This window comes from Microcaecilia unicolor, chromosome 5 (genome assembly GCF_901765095.1).
Source record: "Microcaecilia unicolor chromosome 5, aMicUni1.1, whole genome shotgun sequence".
Classification (NCBI taxonomy): Eukaryota; Metazoa; Chordata; class Amphibia; order Gymnophiona; family Siphonopidae; genus Microcaecilia; species Microcaecilia unicolor.
In genome coordinates this window covers 40,604,924-40,625,012 of record NC_044035.1, presented here as the reverse complement: position 1 = coordinate 40,625,012, position 20,089 = coordinate 40,604,924, and the positions used below count along the sequence as shown (strand labels likewise).

Sequence of the window (20,089 nt, the reverse complement as noted above, 5' to 3'; positions counted from 1 at the left end):
TGTAGGTGCACTTAAGTGTGCACCCTATTAAGGTGGTGTCTATCTTGCTGCCGAAGATAGCAGGATACCTGAAATTCTATGCTGTTTTAAAAGTCTGGAGAGAAAGCACAGGACTTCAGCACTGCACTGACAGAATCTGCCAGAGCTGTGTGGTGCAAGGAGATCATTGCACCAGCTGAATTTCAGTGCCAGCTCTTCCATTCTGCACCCCAGGGAATTCTGCACCAATTCTACAATGCACAGTTGTGCAGAATTTCCCCAGGAGTAAAAACTGCACAGTCCCACTACAATTCTCTGAAGCTCAGCAAGAGTTCACAGTTGATGAGTAGTTTGGCTGAACTTACACTGGAAATGATTTTCTTAGTTCAGATATATAATCTCATATTTGTTGCTGTACACTGGTGGGAGCAGAGTGTAAAGACAGTTTAAAAGTCAAAAAAGTTGAATTGGTCAAGTTGAAATGCTGCTTTTAATAGCCAGTTTTATTTATTTGTGCATTCTTGTATCCCACTATTATCCAAAAACAAGTTTCGGTTCAAAATGGCTTACAATTTGCATTTTGGTGGAGTTACAGTAGTGTTGTGCAATGTTGAGAGGGCATCTATAGTTTGTGGTTTTATCAGTACTATATCTGTGCTAAACTTAAACCATGAAAGCCTGGGGGTGTTCTGGAGAAGGGGATTGGAGGGATTGGTGACCTTTTTATTTATTTAATTTCTGCATTCCTACTCACAGATAGGAAAGGGACATTTTAGTCATGATGCAACAAATTGACCACCATTATTTTTCTGCATTAGGAGTATAAGGGCTTTTTTTTTTTCTATACTACATGTAATAATTCAGAGAGACATGGGCCTGGGATCCCTGATCTCAAGAAGCTCAGTGATGGCCTTTTGGGTTGTTCCCATGCCTACCTGTAGTTCTCCTATCCTTCAGAAGTCGTGCTACTGTGCACTGGGGAATTCTCAGCCACTTCCATCACTTTTGCATAGCGAGGGGCTGTTAGGCGGTTAGCTTAGCTGAGTTTAAAAAAGGTATGGACAGCTTCCTAAAGAAAACGTCCATAGACCATTATTAAATGGACGGTGAAAATCCACTATTTCTGGGATAAGCAGTATAGAATGTACTTTTTTGGGATCTTGCCAGGTATTTGTGACCTGGATTGGCCACTGTTGGAAACAGGATGCTGGGCTTGATGGACCTTTGGTCTTTCCCAGTATGGCAATACTTATGTACTTATATAATAGTTTAGATATATAGTTAGAGTATAGATGACTAAAATCATTCATACCCATGTACAGGAAAATATGCTCATTTGGCTATTAGGTAAGTGTGCAGTGAGAATTGACAGATTTCTTGCAGTTATACAGCTGTCTTGTACTGTAGATGTTTGAAGACCCCCCCCCCCCCCCCCAATAGTTGACTGTGTCCAGGGAGGGGTAATGTCTATAGAGTTTAGCATCCCCAATCATTTTGAATAGTTAACTCCAATTCCCCTTCCTACCCAGTCTTGCCCAATTTCTCTCACTTTCCCCAGGCCATAACCTGTCTCTCCCCCCCCCCCCCCCCCCCACTTTTATCCAGTATTGCCCCATCTTTCACACACACTCTCTCCCCCCATCCAGTCTTGCCTCATTTTACTTCCTCCCCACCTATCCAGTTTTGCCCAGTTTCTCTCACTCTCTCCAGCCCTTAGCCTCTGTCTCTTCCCCCTTTATCCAGTATCGCTCCATCTCTCGTCACTTTTTTCTCTCTCCCTCCCCTGCCATCCAGCCGTGCCTTGTTTCTCTCTACCTCCCCACCCTTTTATCTAGTATTGCCCATTCTCTGTCGCTTTCTTTCCTTCTCCATCCATCGATAATGTCTCTCTCTCTCTCTCTCTCTCCCCCCCCCCCTCCCATCCATTGTGGCCCTGCTGCACAGTCTCACTCCCTCCTCTCGTGCACCTCCGCAGGGCCCCTGCTAATAAACTACCATGGGAGAGACACATGGCCTGGCTCTCTGCAGCACATCTAGTGCTTCCTGTGCCAGTCGTGGAAGTTTACATCAGAGGAGGTGGGCCTGGCCCAAAAACCACTAGCAGTGCTGCAGAGAGCCTGGTCCCATGCATCTCCCATGGTAGTTTATTAGCACGAATCCGGCAGAGGTGCAACGGAAGAGAGGGAGCAAACTGCCGCAGGGCCATGGTGGATGGGAGGGGTGACAGTGCTTTGATGGTGTAGTAATGTTTCAAGAATGGTGTGCAAGCTAAGATGGGTAGTAACGACGTACTTGTACTTTGTTACCGTTGAAAGTACAACTGGTAGTACTTGTAATGAGTTACAAGTAAAAAGCATTGCAAAAAAAAACCCAACATGTAACGAGTTACATTTATGCTGTACTTAGTAACAAAGCACACATTTGGAAAGTAGTTAAAAAAAAAAAAAAAAGCATTTTTCATCCCTCTGCTTCTCCCCTCTACAGGCTTTCCAAGCAATGTCAGACCCTGACTTGCATCTGATTGGGCTCAAACTTCCAGTCCCAGCTCAGCTGTTTTTGGGACTACAAGTTCAGGCCCAATCAGCTGCATGTCACGTCTGACATTGCTTGGAAATTTTCGCCTGTAGAGGGGAGAAGCAGAGGGATGAAAAATACTTTTTTTTTTAAACTACTTTCCAAATGTTTGCTATGTTACTAAGTACAGCATAAATGTAACTCGTTACATGTTAAGTTTTTTTTTGCAATGCTTTTTACTTATAACTCGTTACAAGTAAAAGTACTACCAGTTGTACTTTCAATGGTAACAAAGTAGAAGTACATCGTTACTACCCATATTAGTTAGCTTGCACACCATTCTTGAAACATTACTACACCATCAAAGCACTGTCACCTGCATTTTTTTTTCAAATCCAAACACCTTGTTAAGACATATTTACACTATACAGAAACTTGAGCACAAACACACTCAGAACCTTACCATACCATAATAACCCTAACTCCCAGGACACGAAGAGCTACAACCTCATGTGTGAAAAGGCAGCACTGTAAATACTACTCTGTAGGCATCAGCAGCTCTCTCCTCCTGCTGTCATCTTAGTTTTCCATCTTTCTGCTGACCTGTCATCAGATTGTAGTTCCCTTTCCTGATCTCTCTGAGATGTACACCACTTTGATTTACCCTATGAAAGGTGGTATATTAAGTATCTACCATTGCTGGGAAGTCAGTTTCTCTACATCCATCAGCTGGTAGGTGGGGAGCACAATGCAGTACTCAAGATGGTGCTTCCAGACTAAAAAAAAAAAAAGGAAATTAACAGGTATGACTAAATGTTCACTGTATTTTTGCTTGACCAAGGTTGATACTATTTTTGTGTAGTTGCTCAATCTTGTTTATAACATGTAGGCATATTTTCAAAGCACTTAAGCCTTCCAAAGTTCCATAGGTTTTTATGGAACTTTGGAAGGCTTAAGTGCTTTGAAAATATGCCTCTATTAGTGTGTCATATTTAAATTGGCGACACGGCCATTCAGCAAAATTTTAAACAAGCATTTTGTTGCAGGTGAGTAGGACCAAATTCCCTACAGAAGGGTGCACCACCTTGCTAAATTGCAATTTCTGATTATTGGCAAGGATTCATCATATGATGGTCTTTTAGTAACCCTTAAAATAGGTTGAGGGAGCATAAAGCATTTTTGTCATTTTTTTGGGGCTTTCAACTCAGTTGGAACCATTCTGTCCATTGGACTGTGTACTATGTATCTTCATCAGCAACTATCTGGAGTTTTCCCTCTGCCTGTTACTCTCCCAACTTGTTCCATTCGTCACAGGTGCCATCCTTGACCAGGGACTGGATCAGCTGCCTCCAGGACAGGAGTGAGCAACTTGTATGGCTCACAGGCCAAAACCCTCCCACCAAGCTGTTTTCCCAACTTGATCCATATTAATTAATTTGTATTACCTCAGTAATGAAGACTGTAACCCTGCAGCTGCCCTGTTGGTGACAATATTGAAGGCTTGAAACATAGTTTTTAATGATATGCTGAGGCTTCTACATCAAAGATGGACATTTCAGGCCTTTAATGATGTCACCAGGACATTTGCAGAGTTTTATCCTATCTGTATGATTGCTTACCTGCAGCCAAACTGCTACGTCTGCTGCTGCCTTCTGGTCTTGTGGATCCACCAATCTCTTACCATTGGGTGTCCCGCTGTGGTTCCAGAGAGCACCACCTCAGCCATCTGTAGTAGTGATTGCCTACCTTGTATTTTTAACTCTCTTCCAACAGCCCCACCAAGCCTCAGGTGCCGAGGAGGTTAGGCAGGGGGATGCAGGTCAAAACTTGGAGTGGTGGGTTATAGGGGAGAGAAGGTGGGCTCACAGGGTAGAAAAGGGGGAAAAGATAATGAGAGTTTGGCTAGAGGAAAAGGATGGGACCAAAGAGAGGAAGTAATGAGGCTTTTTAAAAAAAATGTAACATCGGAAAACTATATTTTTTTAATAACTATTTTTAATGTATAATTTTGACTGTAGCTTCTCGTATCTGTTGTAGGATTTAATTTCTTGGAGACTGAAAGGTAGAGACAAGAGGTAGCTTTTTCTTTTTCAGCAGAAGAAAATTTAAGAACTTGACTGAGCATGCCTCCTAAAACACCACTCTGTCTCAAAATAGTGGGAATGGTTCCTATGAGGATTCAGAGGCATAACAGGAGGCTTGATTTAGGGAATAAGGAACAGTGAAAGCTCTAGAAATGTATGGTTCAAGATCGTGGTCTGAGCTAATTATAAGCTATTTCATAATGTGTGATGTAGTCTAATATTGTTAGCAGGAAGCTGCAAATAGGAAGAGCCAATGTGAAGGCTTAGGGAATATGATATACTAAGCAGGTGGGCAGGCTATATATAAACTTAATGCAGGGTTGCAGTCTGGAAATATTTACCTCATGAAGATGTGTTGTCAAAGACTGAAGATGCTGTTCTAGCGTTCAGCATGTTAACTACAATGGCCCATGAGAAAATAGAATATTTTCATTTTCCATAATAATCATACTATTTTGAATTACAGAAGACCGAGTTGGTTTATAAGGTTCTTCATATGAGTAAATGAAAAATATTACCAGAGCATAGTTTAGATTTTTTTTAAATGTACTATACCATCCAAGCTGACTGGCAGAACTGAGCAGTGTACAATCTAAAAAAAAAATTAGAAAGGATTCCATCTAATATGATAGGAAAGAGAGTCAACCATACTATTTTCTATTTCTGTTGATGGCTCTCTCATTCTCCCTGTCTCCTCAGCTCGAAACCTTGGGGTCATCTTTGACTCTTCTCTCTCCTTCTCTGCTCATATCCAGCAGACCGCCAAGACCTGTCGTTTCTTTCTTTACAACATCTGTAAAATCCGCCCCTTTCTTTCCGAGCACTCTACCAAAACCCTCATCCACACCCTTGTCACCTCTCGTCTAGACTACTGCAATCTGCTTCTTGCTGGCCTCCCACTTAGTCACCTCTCCCCTCTCCAGTCGGTTCAAAACTCTGCTGCCCGTCTCATCTTCCGCCAGGGTCGCTTTACTCATACTACCCCTCTCCTCAAGACCCTTCACTGGCTCCCTATCCGTTTTCGCATCCTGTTCAAACTTCTTCTACTAACCTATAAATGTATTCACTCTGCTGCTCCCCAGTATCTCTCCACACTCGTCCTTCCCTACACCCCTTCCCGTGCACTCCGCTCCATGGATAAATCCTTCTTATCTGTTCCCTTCTCCACTACTGCCAACTCCAGACTTCGCGCCTTCTGTCTCGCTGCATCCTACGCCTGGAATAAACTTCCTGAGCCCCTACGTCTTGCCCCGTCCTTGGCCACCTTTAAATCTAGACTGAAAGCCCACCTCTTTAACATTGCTTTTGACTCGTAACCACTTGTAACCACTCGCCTCCACCTACCCTCCTCTCTTCCTTCCCGTTCACATTAATTGATTTGATTTGCTTACTTTACTTATTTTTTGTCTATTAGATTGTAAGCTCTTTGAGCAGGGACTGTCTTTCTTCTATGTTTGTGCAGCGCTGCGTATGCCTTGTAGCGCTATAGAAATGCTAAATAGTAGTAGTAGTAGTAAAACAGAGAAAGGAAAGGTATGCACTCAACAAAAACTAAATAAAATTTTGTTTCCTGTGACTATCAAGTGAGATAATACCTACTAAAGGCTTGACAAAATAGCAAAGACTTTGTAGCCAATTTAAATTTTTTAAAAGCTGACTCACTATGAATAGAAAGAGGGAGATTGTTCCAGGTAAACAGAGCTAAAAAATAAATAAATAAATAAAAGGCACAATGCCTGTTGAGTTCTTGGGCCCAGGAAGTACCAGGTGATAATTGTTATTGTTCAAAGAGTGTAACACCCTATTTGGGAATAAGGAATGGTTAAACCTGATAAATACTCTGGAACACCTGTGCTAAGGGCTCTGAAATAGAGAGTTGCACGGGGACAGAAATCTTACCCATCCCTGCCCATCCCCACTGGAATGTTACCCATCCCCATCCCAACCCGTCCCCACCCATCCCCATCCCCATCCCAACCAGTCCCCACCCATCCCCGTAAGAATTTAGCCCGTCCCCACCCATCCCCGTAAGAATTTAACCCGTCCCCACCCATCACTGTAAGAATTTAATGGTACATAAAAGAAAATTCCAGTCAGCTCCCTCAGTCTCTCTCTGGATTTGAGCCACAGCACTGTAGGCAAGGAAGGAATGGAAGCTGAAACTTGGAACACTCTGGTGCGCACATGTAAGATTTGTCTCTGATTTACTGGCACTGTGTGCTGAGAGGTCACCACATGCACGCGCCAGTAGGTCAGGTGACATCTGATGCTCGTGCCTGTGTCAGAGCTGAGGTCTGCTCATTAGCCCAGGAGCAAAGAGGATTAATTGTAACATAGTAAGTGACAGCAAATAAAAACCAGAATGGTCCATCCAGCCTGCCCAATAGTCACACTCATTATCAATTCATGATTAAATCAGTGAGTGTGATATTATATACTTGATTATGGTCTTTCTTTTGTGTTTCTGGAACATAGACCATAGAAGTCTATCTAGCTCTAGCCTTATGTTCCAACTGCTGGAGTTGTCGTTGAAGCCCACTCCAGTCTATGCGTCTTCTCATTGTGGGACACAGATCATAAAAATCTGTCCAGAACTGTCCTCATGTTCCAGCCACTGAAGTTGCTGTCTAAGCCCTTTCCAGCCCATCCTAAACCAGAATTCCATATATTAGACACAGACCATATAAGTCTGCCCAGTATTGGCCCTAGTTAATCACAACTAGTCGCCATCTAAGCATTACTTCACACATCCACACACATGCAGCCATTTAAGGTTAGGTTTTTTTTATAACTTCCATTTTCTAATTAGAGATCCTCTGCGTTCATCCCACGCCTTTTTGAATTCCATCATCATTTGTATCTCTACCACCTCCTGAATGGAAAATTTTCCACATTTGTGCTGTTAAAGCGAGGAGGAGGAGACAGCACTCAAAGAACTTGGTACTCGGTAGATGAGAGGCTGGTGCAAGTGTAGCTTACACTTCCACAGGAACCCCGCAGAACTGCTTCCTTCCCCGCGGGAACCCCGCAGAACTGCTTCCTTCCCCGCGGGAACCCCGCAGAACTGCTTCCGTCCCCGCGGGAACCCCACTGGAACTGCTTCCATCCCCGCGGGAACCCCACTGGAACTGCTTCCGTCCCCGCGGGAACCCCACTGGAACTGCTTCCGTCCCCGCGGGAACCCCACTGGAACTGCTTCCGTCCCCGCGGGAACCCCACAGGAACTGCTTCCGTCCCTGCCGGAATCCCGCGGGTTCCGCAGGATTCCCACAAACCCCATTCCCGTGCAGCTCTCTACTCTGAAAGTAAGAACCAAAACCTTGTATATAATTCTTTGCTCCACTGGTAACCAATGATGTTTAATAAACAACTGGGGAAACAAATCTGAGCTGGGGAGCCCTTTTAAGGAAGATGAGTGATGCCCTCTCAAGGGGGCTGCATTAGCTGAACCTATTTCATTGTGGCATTTCAAAAGTGAGGTCTTCACTTAATACAAAATTTTTACTTCACCTTGGAGGCGAGTGAGGTTTCATTGGTAGTAGCATGTCCCTTAGCTGTCTAGTGCAAAAGGCTAAACTCCAGAGGGAGGTAGTGGTTGTGGCAGTAGAAGCAACAGGACATGCCCCAGCAGCAAGTGCAGGTGAGTCCCACTGGCAAAGGATAGCCTCCCTTTCCAGAGAATCAGCTTGGCACTGTTACAGCTGCTGAGCAACCAACTACAGATTCACTGGAGCAGGTAAAGGAGGGCTGCATCTGTACTGTCAAAAAAGCTAGCAGTGCCCCAGATCTTAATCAGGATAGGATTTAAATATTTAGTTTTCTTTTTCATGCAATACAACTTCCTTTTTTTTTTTGTCTGGAGCTCCTTATCCCTTTATTCCATGCTGGCACAGGCTGTACTGGCCAGGCATGATAGCAGCTTGCAGACCAGCACCTGCAGCCTACAGACCTGTAAAAACCCATACTATTGGCCTAGTTTTTAGCATTGCTGCAAATATTTTTAAGGTGGCTTTGGTTTGCTTGTCATTCGTATATCACAGTAAGTTAATTTTATGGTGTTAGCATTTAAAAGAAATCTGTGCTAAATTTGTTTGCCCAGAGTTTTACCAATCTTTTGTTAAGTAGACCCTTCTATTTTTATTTCACCAGAGAGAGGTTGAGGATAGTGTTGAGCCAATGTTGTTTGCTTATTAAAAAGAGAACTTTTTGACTTTAATCTACTATATTTCTTTGAAGGGGTGAATATGTATATGGATGGAGGTGAGCCGGTCGGTGCGTGTCTGGATTTTCAGGGGGCATTTGGCGGGGTACCTCATGAGAGAATTCTGGAGAGGTAGGGGAGGTCGTGGGATAGAGGGTAATGTCCTGTTGTAGATTGGAGACTGGTTGGGGGGTGGATTGCAGAGAGTGGGGTTGGATAGTAGTGTTCTTGGTGGAGGATGGTGGGGTTCCCCAGGTGCTGTGCTGGGACCACTGCTTGTTAGCATGTTTCTAGATGATCTGGAGATGGTTGAATTTGTTGATGACACAGAGTTAGAACTAGGGGGCATGCAAAGATGCTACTAAACCAATCAGAGAAAATATTTCTTCACTCAACGAGTAATTAAACTCTGGAATTTGTTGCCAGAGAATGTGGTAAAAGCAGTTAGTATAGCAGGGTTTAAAAAGGTTTTGGCTAATTTCCCAAATGAAAAGTTCACAAGCCATTATTAAGATGGACTTGGGAAAATCCACTGTATATTCTAGGATAAGCAGCATAAAATCTGTTTTGCTGTTCTGGGATCTTGCCAGGTACTTGTGACATGGATTGACTACTGTTGTAAACAGGATACTGGGGTTGATGGACATGGACCTCCAGTCTATCCCAGTATGGCAATGCTTATGTTCTTATCCTTGGACAACAATTGCAGATAAGTAGGGTTCTTTGATACTACCTTAAGCCTCTGTTGAATGATAAATTCCTGTGTTTTTACAAAAATGAAAATCACTGTAAACAGATTTTTCACCCTGTTTTCAAAAACACAGCTACAGGCCTTTCACCCTATTTTCAAAAACACGCTTTCTTAGTATTTCCTCCCTCAGAATGACCTGCAGTGAAGTTGGTGGTTGGGTTGTAAAAGTGTTAGGTAAGGGAGGCTGGCAGCAAGCAAGATGGAAAATGGGCTAATGTAATTACTGGTTTGCAGTTCAGTTCAGCATCTCCCATTCCCACCTGCCAACTCACCAGACTGCTGCACTGTTGCAGCTGTATCACCCTTTACCCACCCACGACCTGTGGCAACACCTGAGGCAGTGACTGAAAAACACTGGGCCTTGTCAAGTCTTAGCATACCGAAGCCTCTGCTGGTCCTTCCCTCCACCCCCCCCCCCCCCCCCACTCCCTTCCCTAAACAGGAAGTCTGCATTGGAGTAGCAGGACTAGCAGAGACTTCAGTGCGCTAACACTTGACAAGGCTAGGCATTTTTTCAGTCATTGGTCATAGCTCTGCCACAGGTCCTGGGTGAGCAGATGATAATGAGGAAGGGGATATCAATGCTGCTGTAACATGTGAGAGATTCTGGACCAAGCCAGGGAGAGGTTGAAGGGATGCTGGGGTCCTGGAAGAATGGGAATAGGGAGACAGAGGAGAAACATTGGGCATGGAAGAGAGCTGGGGTCCTGGAAGAATGGGAATAGGGAGACAGAGGATAAACATTGGGCATGGAAGAGGAATAGGAAAACAAAGGGGAGATTCTGGATATTGGAGAAAGGAAGAAGATCTAGAGAGGGGGAGAGATGCTGGATATAGAAATAGGGAGACAAAGGAGATGCTGAACATTAGAGGAGGAGAATAAGAGCTTCTACTACTACTAATTTCTGTAGCGCTACTAGATGTACACAACACTGTACACATATGCAGGTACTTTTTCTGTCCCTAGAGGGCTCACAGTTGAAGTTTTTGTACCTGGGGCAATGGAGGGTTAAGTGACTTGCCCAAGGTCACAAGGAACTTGCAGTGGGAATCAAAGCCAGGTTGCCAGGATCAAAACCCACTACACTATTAGGCTACTCCTGGACATGGGGGGGAGGGAATAAGAATATACTGGATGGGGCAGGATTCTAGATAGGGAGGAAGGGAGCAAAAGGTTAAAGTGAAAGGCTAAGAAAAGAGAGGGGTAGGGAATGGGAGAGAAAGCTGAGATTTAAGGAGTGAAATCTGGATAAGTAAGCGGAAAAATAAATGGAAGAAAGCTGGAAGGAAGAGATCAGTGTTAGAGACAGATGTAGAGGTGGAAGTGACAACAGGAGGAGTGAGAAGAAATTGCAAATGGACAGGAGATCCTGGAAACAGTTAAGATGGGCAGCCTGATACCATCACAACTAGAAAAAAAATGGCCAGACGACAAAGGTAGAAACAATAGTTTTGTAAATGGAATGTCTGTTTTTGCTATGTACATCTGCTATCTTTGTACATTATAGAGGAAAATATTTCTACTTTAGTGTTGTATGCAAGTGTCTGTCATCTTTAATTTTTTGTCTGCATATTTTTAGTTTGTGGTCACTTAGGTCTTCTTTTACAAAGCCACACTAGCGATTCCCGATCGGCAAATGCAACAAACCCCATAGGAATTGAATGGGCTTTATTGCATTCGCTGTGGCAGAATTGCAAAAGGAGCTCTTAATTTTTATTTGGTGAAGGTCTAGTTGTGTTTGGGTGTAACTGGGTCTGGGTGTTCAGTTAGCATGGGTTTTCTATGTAGTGATCTCTAGTAATCCGGTTTATCCTTTTTACCAATTGATGTACTGATGTTAGGCTTGCTGCAATATTTATGTTGCTGCCTTTTTCCTAGGTACTGTCATTTTGTGAATTTGGAAGTTAGTGATAGTGTGCTAGATTTGCTCTTGGTCCTGCGTGGGGTATTTTTTTTGTTTTGTTTTTTTGTTAGATGGTTATATTATGTCACAATATGCCTGGTACTTTGAGGCTTTATGTTGCTGGTACTGAGATGATACCAGAATAAGTAAAAAAGTATTTATTTATTGTTTTTTTGCAGGGTAAGTTCTGTGGGGAAATGTCCTAGCTTTGCTCTGCACCCATTACTGGGGGAGGGGGGGTGGTGGTTTTGTGAGCACAGAATATATGCTTGGATTTAACACTGTATGGTGAGCATTGTGTGTATGGGGGATTAAGAAATGGACTATGGCTAAACAGGAGCTGAAAGGTACAATCTCTTGTACTTGCCCCCCCCCCCCCCCCCCCACACACACACACTCTCAGCGGCATAATCGAAAGAGAAGGACGCCCATCTTCTGACATAAATCGGGAGATGGGCGTCCTTCTCTCAGGGTCGCCCAAATCGGCATAATGGAAAACCAATTTTGGGTGTCCTCAACTGCTTTCCGTCGTGGGGATGACCAAAGTTCACGGGGGACGTGTTGGCAGTGTACCGAAGGCGGGACGGGGGTGTGGTTAAGAGATGGGCGTCCTCGGCCGATAATGGAAAAAAGAAGGACGTCCCTGACGAGCATTTGGCCGACTTGGTCCAATTTTTTTCACGACCAAGCCTCAAAGGTGCCCGAACTGACCATATGACCACCGGAGGAAATCGGGGATGACCTCCCCTTACTCCCCCAGTGGTCACCAACCCCCTCCCACCCTAAAACAAAAAAATTAAAAAATATTTTTTGCCAGCCTCAAATGTCATACCCAGCTCCATCACAGCAGTATGCAGGTCCCTGGAGCAGTTTTTAGTGGGTGCAGTGCACTTCAGGCAGACGGACCAAGGCCCATCCCCCCCTACCTGTTACACTTGTGGTGATAAATGTGAGCCCTCCAAAACCCACCTGAAACCCACTGTACCCACATCTAGGTGCTCCCCTTCACCCCTTAGGGCTATGGTAGTTGTGTACAGTTGTGGGGAGTGGGTTTTGGGGGGAGGGGGTTGGGGGGCTCAGCACCGAAGGTAAGGGAGCTATGCACCTGGGAGCAATTTGTGAAGTCCACTGCAGTGCCCCCTAGGGTGCCCAGTTGGTGTCCTGGCATGTGAGGGGGACCAGTGCACTACGAATGCTGGCGCCTCCCACAACCCAAAGGGCTTGGATTTGGTTGTTTTTGAGATGGGTGTCCTTGGTTTCCATTATCGGCAAAAACCGAGGTCATCTATCTCTGGAGAGGTAGGGGAGGTCGTGGGATAGAGGGTAATGTCCTGTTGTAGATTGGAGACTGGTTGGGGGGTGGATTGCAGAGAGTGGGGTTGGATAGTAGTGTTCTTGGTGGAGGATGGTGGGGTTCCCCAGGTGCTGTGCTGGGACCACTGCTTGTTAGCATGTTTCTAGATGATCTGGAGATGGTTGAATTTGTTGATGACACAGAGTTAGAACTAGGGGGCATGCAAAGATGCTACTAAACCAATCAGAGAAAATATTTCTTCACTCAACGAGTAATTAAACTCTGGAATTTGTTGCCAGAGAATGTGGTAAAAGCAGTTAGTATAGCAGGGTTTAAAAAGGTTTTGGCTAATTTCCCAAATGAAAAGTTCACAAGCCATTATTAAGATGGACTTGGGAAAATCCACTGTATATTCTAGGATAAGCAGCATAAAATCTGTTTTGCTGTTCTGGGATCTTGCCAGGTACTTGTGACATGGATTGACTACTGTTGTAAACAGGATACTGGGGTTGATGGACATGGACCTCCAGTCTATCCCAGTATGGCAATGCTTATGTTCTTATCCTTGGACAACAATTGCAGATAAGTAGGGTTCTTTGATACTACCTTAAGCCTCTGTTGAATGATAAATTCCTGTGTTTTTACAAAAATGAAAATCACTGTAAACAGATTTTTCACCCTGTTTTCAAAAACACAGCTACAGGCCTTTCACCCTATTTTCAAAAACACGCTTTCTTAGTATTTCCTCCCTCAGAATGACCTGCAGTGAAGTTGGTGGTTGGGTTGTAAAAGTGTTAGGTAAGGGAGGCTGGCAGCAAGCAAGATGGAAAATGGGCTAATGTAATTACTGGTTTGCAGTTCAGTTCAGCATCTCCCATTCCCACCTGCCAACTCACCAGACTGCTGCACTGTTGCAGCTGTATCACCCTTTACCCACCCACGACCTGTGGCAACACCTGAGGCAGTGACTGAAAAACACTGGGCCTTGTCAAGTCTTAGCATACCGAAGCCTCTGCTGGTCCTTCCCTCCACCCCCCCCCCCCCACTCCCTTCCCTAAACAGGAAGTCTGCATTGGAGTAGCAGGACTAGCAGAGACTTCAGTGCGCTAACACTTGACAAGGCTAGGCATTTTTTCAGTCATTGGTCATAGCTCTGCCACAGGTCCTGGGTGAGCAGATGATAATGAGGAAGGGGATATCAATGCTGCTGTAACATGTGAGAGATTCTGGACCAAGCCAGGGAGAGGTTGAAGGGATGCTGGGGTCCTGGAAGAATGGGAATAGGGAGACAGAGGAGAAACATTGGGCATGGAAGAGAGCTGGGGTCCTGGAAGAATGGGAATAGGGAGACAGAGGATAAACATTGGGCATGGAAGAGGAATAGGAAAACAAAGGGGAGATTCTGGATATTGGAGAAAGGAAGAAGATCTAGAGAGGGGGAGAGATGCTGGATATAGAAATAGGGAGACAAAGGAGATGCTGAACATTAGAGGAGGAGAATAAGAGCTTCTACTACTACTAATTTCTGTAGCGCTACTAGATGTACACAACACTGTACACATATGCAGGTACTTTTTCTGTCCCTAGAGGGCTCACAGTTGAAGTTTTTGTACCTGGGGCAATGGAGGGTTAAGTGACTTGCCCAAGGTCACAAGGAACTTGCAGTGGGAATCAAAGCCAGGTTGCCAGGATCAAAACCCACTACACTATTAGGCTACTCCTGGACATGGGGGGGAGGGAATAAGAATATACTGGATGGGGCAGGATTCTAGATAGGGAGGAAGGGAGCAAAAGGTTAAAGTGAAAGGCTAAGAAAAGAGAGGGGTAGGGAATGGGAGAGAAAGCTGAGATTTAAGGAGTGAAATCTGGATAAGTAAGCGGAAAAATAAATGGAAGAAAGCTGGAAGGAAGAGATCAGTGTTAGAGACAGATGTAGAGGTGGAAGTGACAACAGGAGGAGTGAGAAGAAATTGCAAATGGACAGGAGATCCTGGAAACAGTTAAGATGGGCAGCCTGATACCATCACAACTAGAAAAAAAATGGCCAGACGACAAAGGTAGAAACAATAGTTTTGTAAATGGAATGTCTGTTTTTGCTATGTACATCTGCTATCTTTGTACATTATAGAGGAAAATATTTCTACTTTAGTGTTGTATGCAAGTGTCTGTCATCTTTAATTTTTTGTCTGCATATTTTTAGTTTGTGGTCACTTAGGTCTTCTTTTACAAAGCCACACTAGCGATTCCCGATCGGCAAATGCAACAAACCCCATAGGAATTGAATGGGCTTTATTGCATTCGCTGTGGCAGAATTGCAAAAGGAGCTCTTAATTTTTATTTGGTGAAGGTCTAGTTGTGTTTGGGTGTAACTGGGTCTGGGTGTTCAGTTAGCATGGGTTTTCTATGTAGTGATCTCTAGTAATCCGGTTTATCCTTTTTACCAATTGATGTACTGATGTTAGGCTTGCTGCAATATTTATGTTGCTGCCTTTTCCTAGGTACTGTCATTTTGTGAATTTGGAAGTTAGTGATAGTGTGCTAGATTTGCTCTTGGTCCTGCGTGGGGTATTTTTTTTGTTTTGTTTTTTTGTTAGATGGTTATATTATGTCACAATATGCCTGGTACTTTGAGGCTTTATGTTGCTGGTACTGAGATGATACCAGAATAAGTAAAAAAGTATTTATTTATTGTTTTTTTGCAGGGTAAGTTCTGTGGGGAAATGTCCTAGCTTTGCTCTGCACCCATTACTGGGGGAGGGGGGGTGGTGGTTTTGTGAGCACAGAATATATGCTTGGATTTAACACTGTATGGTGAGCATTGTGTGTATGGGGGATTAAGAAATGGACTATGGCTAAACAGGAGCTGAAAGGTACAATCTCTTGTACTTGCCCCCCCCCCCCCCCCCCCCCCCACACACACACACACTCTCAGCGGCATAATCGAAAGAGAAGGACGCCCATCTTCTGACATAAATCGGGAGATGGGCGTCCTTCTCTCAGGGTCGCCCAAATCGGCATAATGGAAAACCAATTTTGGGTGTCCTCAACTGCTTTCCGTCGTGGGGATGACCAAAGTTCACGGGGGACGTGTTGGCAGTGTACCGAAGGCGGGACGGGGGTGTGGTTAAGAGATGGGCGTCCTCGGCCGATAATGGAAAAAAGAAGGACGTCCCTGACGAGCATTTGGCCGACTTGGTCCAATTTTTTTTCACGACCAAGCCTCAAAGGTGCCCGAACTGACCATATGACCACCGGAGGAAATCGGGGATGACCTCCCCTTACTCCCCCAGTGGTCACCAACCCCCTCCCACCCTAAAACAAAAAAATTAAAAAAATTTTTTTGCCAGCCTCAAATGTCATACCCAGCTCCATCACAGCAGTATGCAGGTCCCTGGAGCAGTTTTTAGTGGGTGCAGTGCACTTCAGGCAGACGGACCAAGGCCCATCCCCCCCTACCTGTTACACTTGTGGTGATAAATGTGAGCCCTCCAAAACCCACCTGAAACCCACTGTACCCACATCTAGGTGCTCCCCTTCACCCCTTAGGGCTATGGTAGTTGTGTACAGTTGTGGGGAGTGGGTTTTGGGGGGAGGGGGTTGGGGGGCTCAGCACCGAAGGTAAGGGAGCTATGCACCTGGGAGCAATTTGTGAAGTCCACTGCAGTGCCCCCTAGGGTGCCCAGTTGGTGTCCTGGCATGTGAGGGGGACCAGTGCACTACGAATGCTGGCGCCTCCCACAACCCAAAGGGCTTGGATTTGGTTGTTTTTGAGATGGGTGTCCTTGGTTTCCATTATCGGCAAAAACCGAGGTCATCTATCTCTAAGGGCGACCATCTCTTAGGTCGACCTAAATGTTGAGATTTGGGCGTCCCCGACCATATTATCGAAACGAAAGATGGATGCCCATCTTGTTTCGATAATATGGGATGCCCCGCCCCTTCGCGGGGACGTCCTCGGAGATGGGCGCCTGTAGAGATGGGGCGTCTCTGTTCGAAAATGTCTCTCTCTCTCTCTCTCTCTCTCTCTCTCTCTCTCTCTCTCTCTCTCTCTCTCTCTCTCTCTCTCTCTCTCTCTCTCTCGCACACACACACACTCACTCTCGCTCATTTACTTCAATGTGACCTGCAAGCAACAAAGCCTGCACTGCTCTGTCACTGCAGTTATTGGGTGGGATGGGATAGGGTAGGGTATGGACAGCAGTAGGTGGCTGTTTTTCCTGTATGAAAAAGTTGGCAACCCTAGCGTTAGAAAGAGACAGAGGGAAGGAAAAAGAGGGAAGTCTGGAGGGGGAAGGAAGAAATATACAGGGAAGAGATAGCAAAGGGGGATGAGACACTGAAAGGATTGCAAAACAGGAGAATGAGGATTTGTGGGAAAGGGAACTCAGGAGAAAAGAGGAGAGGTACTCGGAGCCACTTTAAGTGCCCCAACTGCACAGTACAGGTTTCTTACCCACCTGCCAGATCCACTGTGTCCTCTAGAGGAAAAATACCTCCCCAACACAGCGGGAGTGGCATGGCTTAAACAGAAGCTCTGTGCCTTTAATGCTGATATTTTCTGTTTTGTCAGGGTAAAGTGGGAGAGGGCAAAGAAACAGTTGTACTCATATCCAGCAGATTGCCAAGACCTGTCGTTTCTTTCTTTACAACATCCGTAAAATCCGCCCCTTTCTTTCCGAGCACTCTACCAAAACCCTCATCCACACCCTTGTCACCTCTCGTTTAGACTACTGCAATCTGCTTCTTGCTGGCCTCCCACTTAGTCACCTCTCCCCTTTCCAGTCGGTTCAAAACTCTGCTGCCCATCTCATCTTCCACCAGGGTCGCTTTACTCATACTACCCCTCTCCTCAAGACCCTTCACTGGCTCCCTATCCGTTTTCGCATCCTGTTCAAACTTCTTCTACTAACCTATAAAAGTACTCACTCTGCTGCTCCCCAGTATCTCTTCACACTCGTCTTTCCCTACACTCCTTCCCGTGCACTCCGCTCCATGGATAAATCCTTCTTATCGGTTCCCTTCTCCACTACTGCCAACTCCAGACTTCACGCCTTCTGTCTCGCTGCACCCTACGCCTGGAATAAACTTCCTGAGCCCCTACGTCTTGCCCCATCCTTGGCCACCTTTAAATCTAGACTGAAAGCCCACCTCTTTAACATTGCTTTTGACTCGTAACCACTCGCCTCCACCTACCCTCCTCTCCTCTCTTCCTTCCCGTTCACATTAATTGACTTGATTTGCTTACTTTATTTATTTTTTGTCTATTAGATTGTAAGCTCTTTGAGCAGGGACTGTCTTTCTTCTATGTTTGTGCAGCGCTGCATATGCTTTGTAGCGCTATAGAAATGCTAAATAGTAGTAGTAGTAGTAGGAAGGGGAAGGAAGATGCAGGACCAGATTGTGCCTTGTGCTCAGGGTTTCTTTTACCTATCAGGCCCCCTGTTAAGCTGGGCACATGGCGACTGCCACCTTTGCCCATATGTAAAAGTGTTCCTGAAGGTGCTGGGTATATATGTAACAAATCTTGATCGTGATCGGTGTGTTATGGTCCCACTCCTACAGTGCAACTTGTGTAAAGTATTACAACACTCAAGTGCTACAGCAAATACTCTTTAGAGCATGCCATTGTTTTTGTAAAGATTCTTGTATGTAAGAGTGAATTTACTAATATTTTCCTTGCGTTTTTTTTTTTTTTAACAGGGTTTTGGCTTGTCTGGACTATCATCATCATACTCAGTTGCTGTTGTGTTTGCCACCATCGACGTGCCAAGCACCGTCTCCAGGCACAGCAGCGTCAGCATGAGATTAACTTGATTGCTTACCGAGAAGCCCATAATTATTCATCTCTGCCATTTTATTTTAGTATGTATTCCATAAGTATCTTTTTCAAATAGCAACTTAGCATATCACCAATTGAAAAGATGAAGAGCTTAGGGTCCCTTTTACTAAGTCGCGTAGGCACCTACGCATGCCCAACGCATGTCAATTTGAAGCTGATGCCTGGCTACCGTGAGGCACGGGTGGCAATTTTGTATTTTACGCACACCTGCTACTTGCGCCAGAAAATAATTTTATTTTCCTGCGCGTGGCGGAAACCGGGCGGTAATCGTCATTCTGCGCACATAAATGATTACTGAACGGTTACAGCGTGAGACCTTACCGCTAAGTCAATGGCTGGCGGTAAGGTCTCAGACCCGAATTGGATGCATGCCAATTTTTATTTTGCTGCACGTCCATTTTCTGCAAAAATTTTAAAAAGGCCTTTTTTTACAGGTGCGCTGAAAAATGAATCTGCGTGCACCCAAAACATGTGCCAACACTGGCGCAACCCATTTTTCTACGCACCTTAGTAAAAGGACCCCTAATTGAGTTTTCAGAGGAGAAAGGTTAATAGGAAGGTTTTTACAGTACAAATGTGGAATGAGAGTAGGGCTTAAGAGAGTAAAGTAAAAGTGAAAAGAATGAGGGAGGTGAGCTGACAAGGCATTTGAAATAAGAAACGGGGTAATTTTATAAGGGGACACTTAGATTTAAGTGCCAGAAAAGTGCCTATTCTATTTTTTAAAAAATGGGGAGGGGTCTGAAAATACACCTGTATTTAAGGTGCAAACACACCAGCCATAAAGCTGGTGTAAATGTGCCCAAATTGCAAAAGACCGTGTGTAGATAATCTGTGTGTGTAATTATGCCTAGCCTGTATTTCACCCAGACTGCAAAAAAAAAAAAGAGAGACTACAAGACTGTACTGGCATTAGATGTTGCTAACGAATATCTAATTATGCTCAAGAAGCACTGATAGGCTTTGAAAAATGCACAGAGCATGAAAGCATATCCATTCTTTAGTTCTTTAAAAAAAAATCTCTCTATATAAAACGCACCTCCAACGTTCTAATGAAGCCGCACTTACCCAACATTCTAAAAGTGAAGGGGGTGAGATCGCTTTGTGTCTGCCCCACCCACGCGTCAAATGTGATGACGTCGAGGGCGGAGCAATGACACTCAACCAATCGCATTGCTCTGCCCTCAACGTCATCAAGTTGGACGCGAGGGACGAGCACACATCAAACACACACATTGCTAGGGACTTTTGGAGGCTTCAAAACAAGTACGCACCTCCCCCTCGCCACCCCCCCAAGGTCACCTATTCAGTTCGACTCTTCCACTCTCCAAACACCCGCGAGCAAGGTCGCTGCTTCCCCCATTTCCCCCCCCCCCCCAAAGGTCGCCTCTTTCAAACACAGCCCCCCCCCCGAGTTCGCAGCTTCCTCTCTCAAGCCCACCCTCCCCCGAGGTTACCGTTTCACATATCCGCCCTCCCCCTCAAAGATCGCCGCTAATCTTAACAAAAAAAAAAAAAAACAG

General features: G+C 44.9%; 1 protein-coding gene across 1 annotated transcript in view; it reads left to right on the top strand.

Moving 5' to 3' along the window:
• The window catches only part of WBP1L (WW domain binding protein 1 like), a 118,613-nt gene that overhangs the window by 85,996 nt on the left and 12,528 nt on the right, over positions 1-20,089 (top strand). The window contains exon 3 of the mRNA XM_030202823.1: positions 18,428-18,589. Coding sequence (XP_030058683.1) covers positions 18,428-18,589 — 162 coding nt within the window. The remainder of the gene's footprint in view (positions 1-18,427; positions 18,590-20,089) is intronic.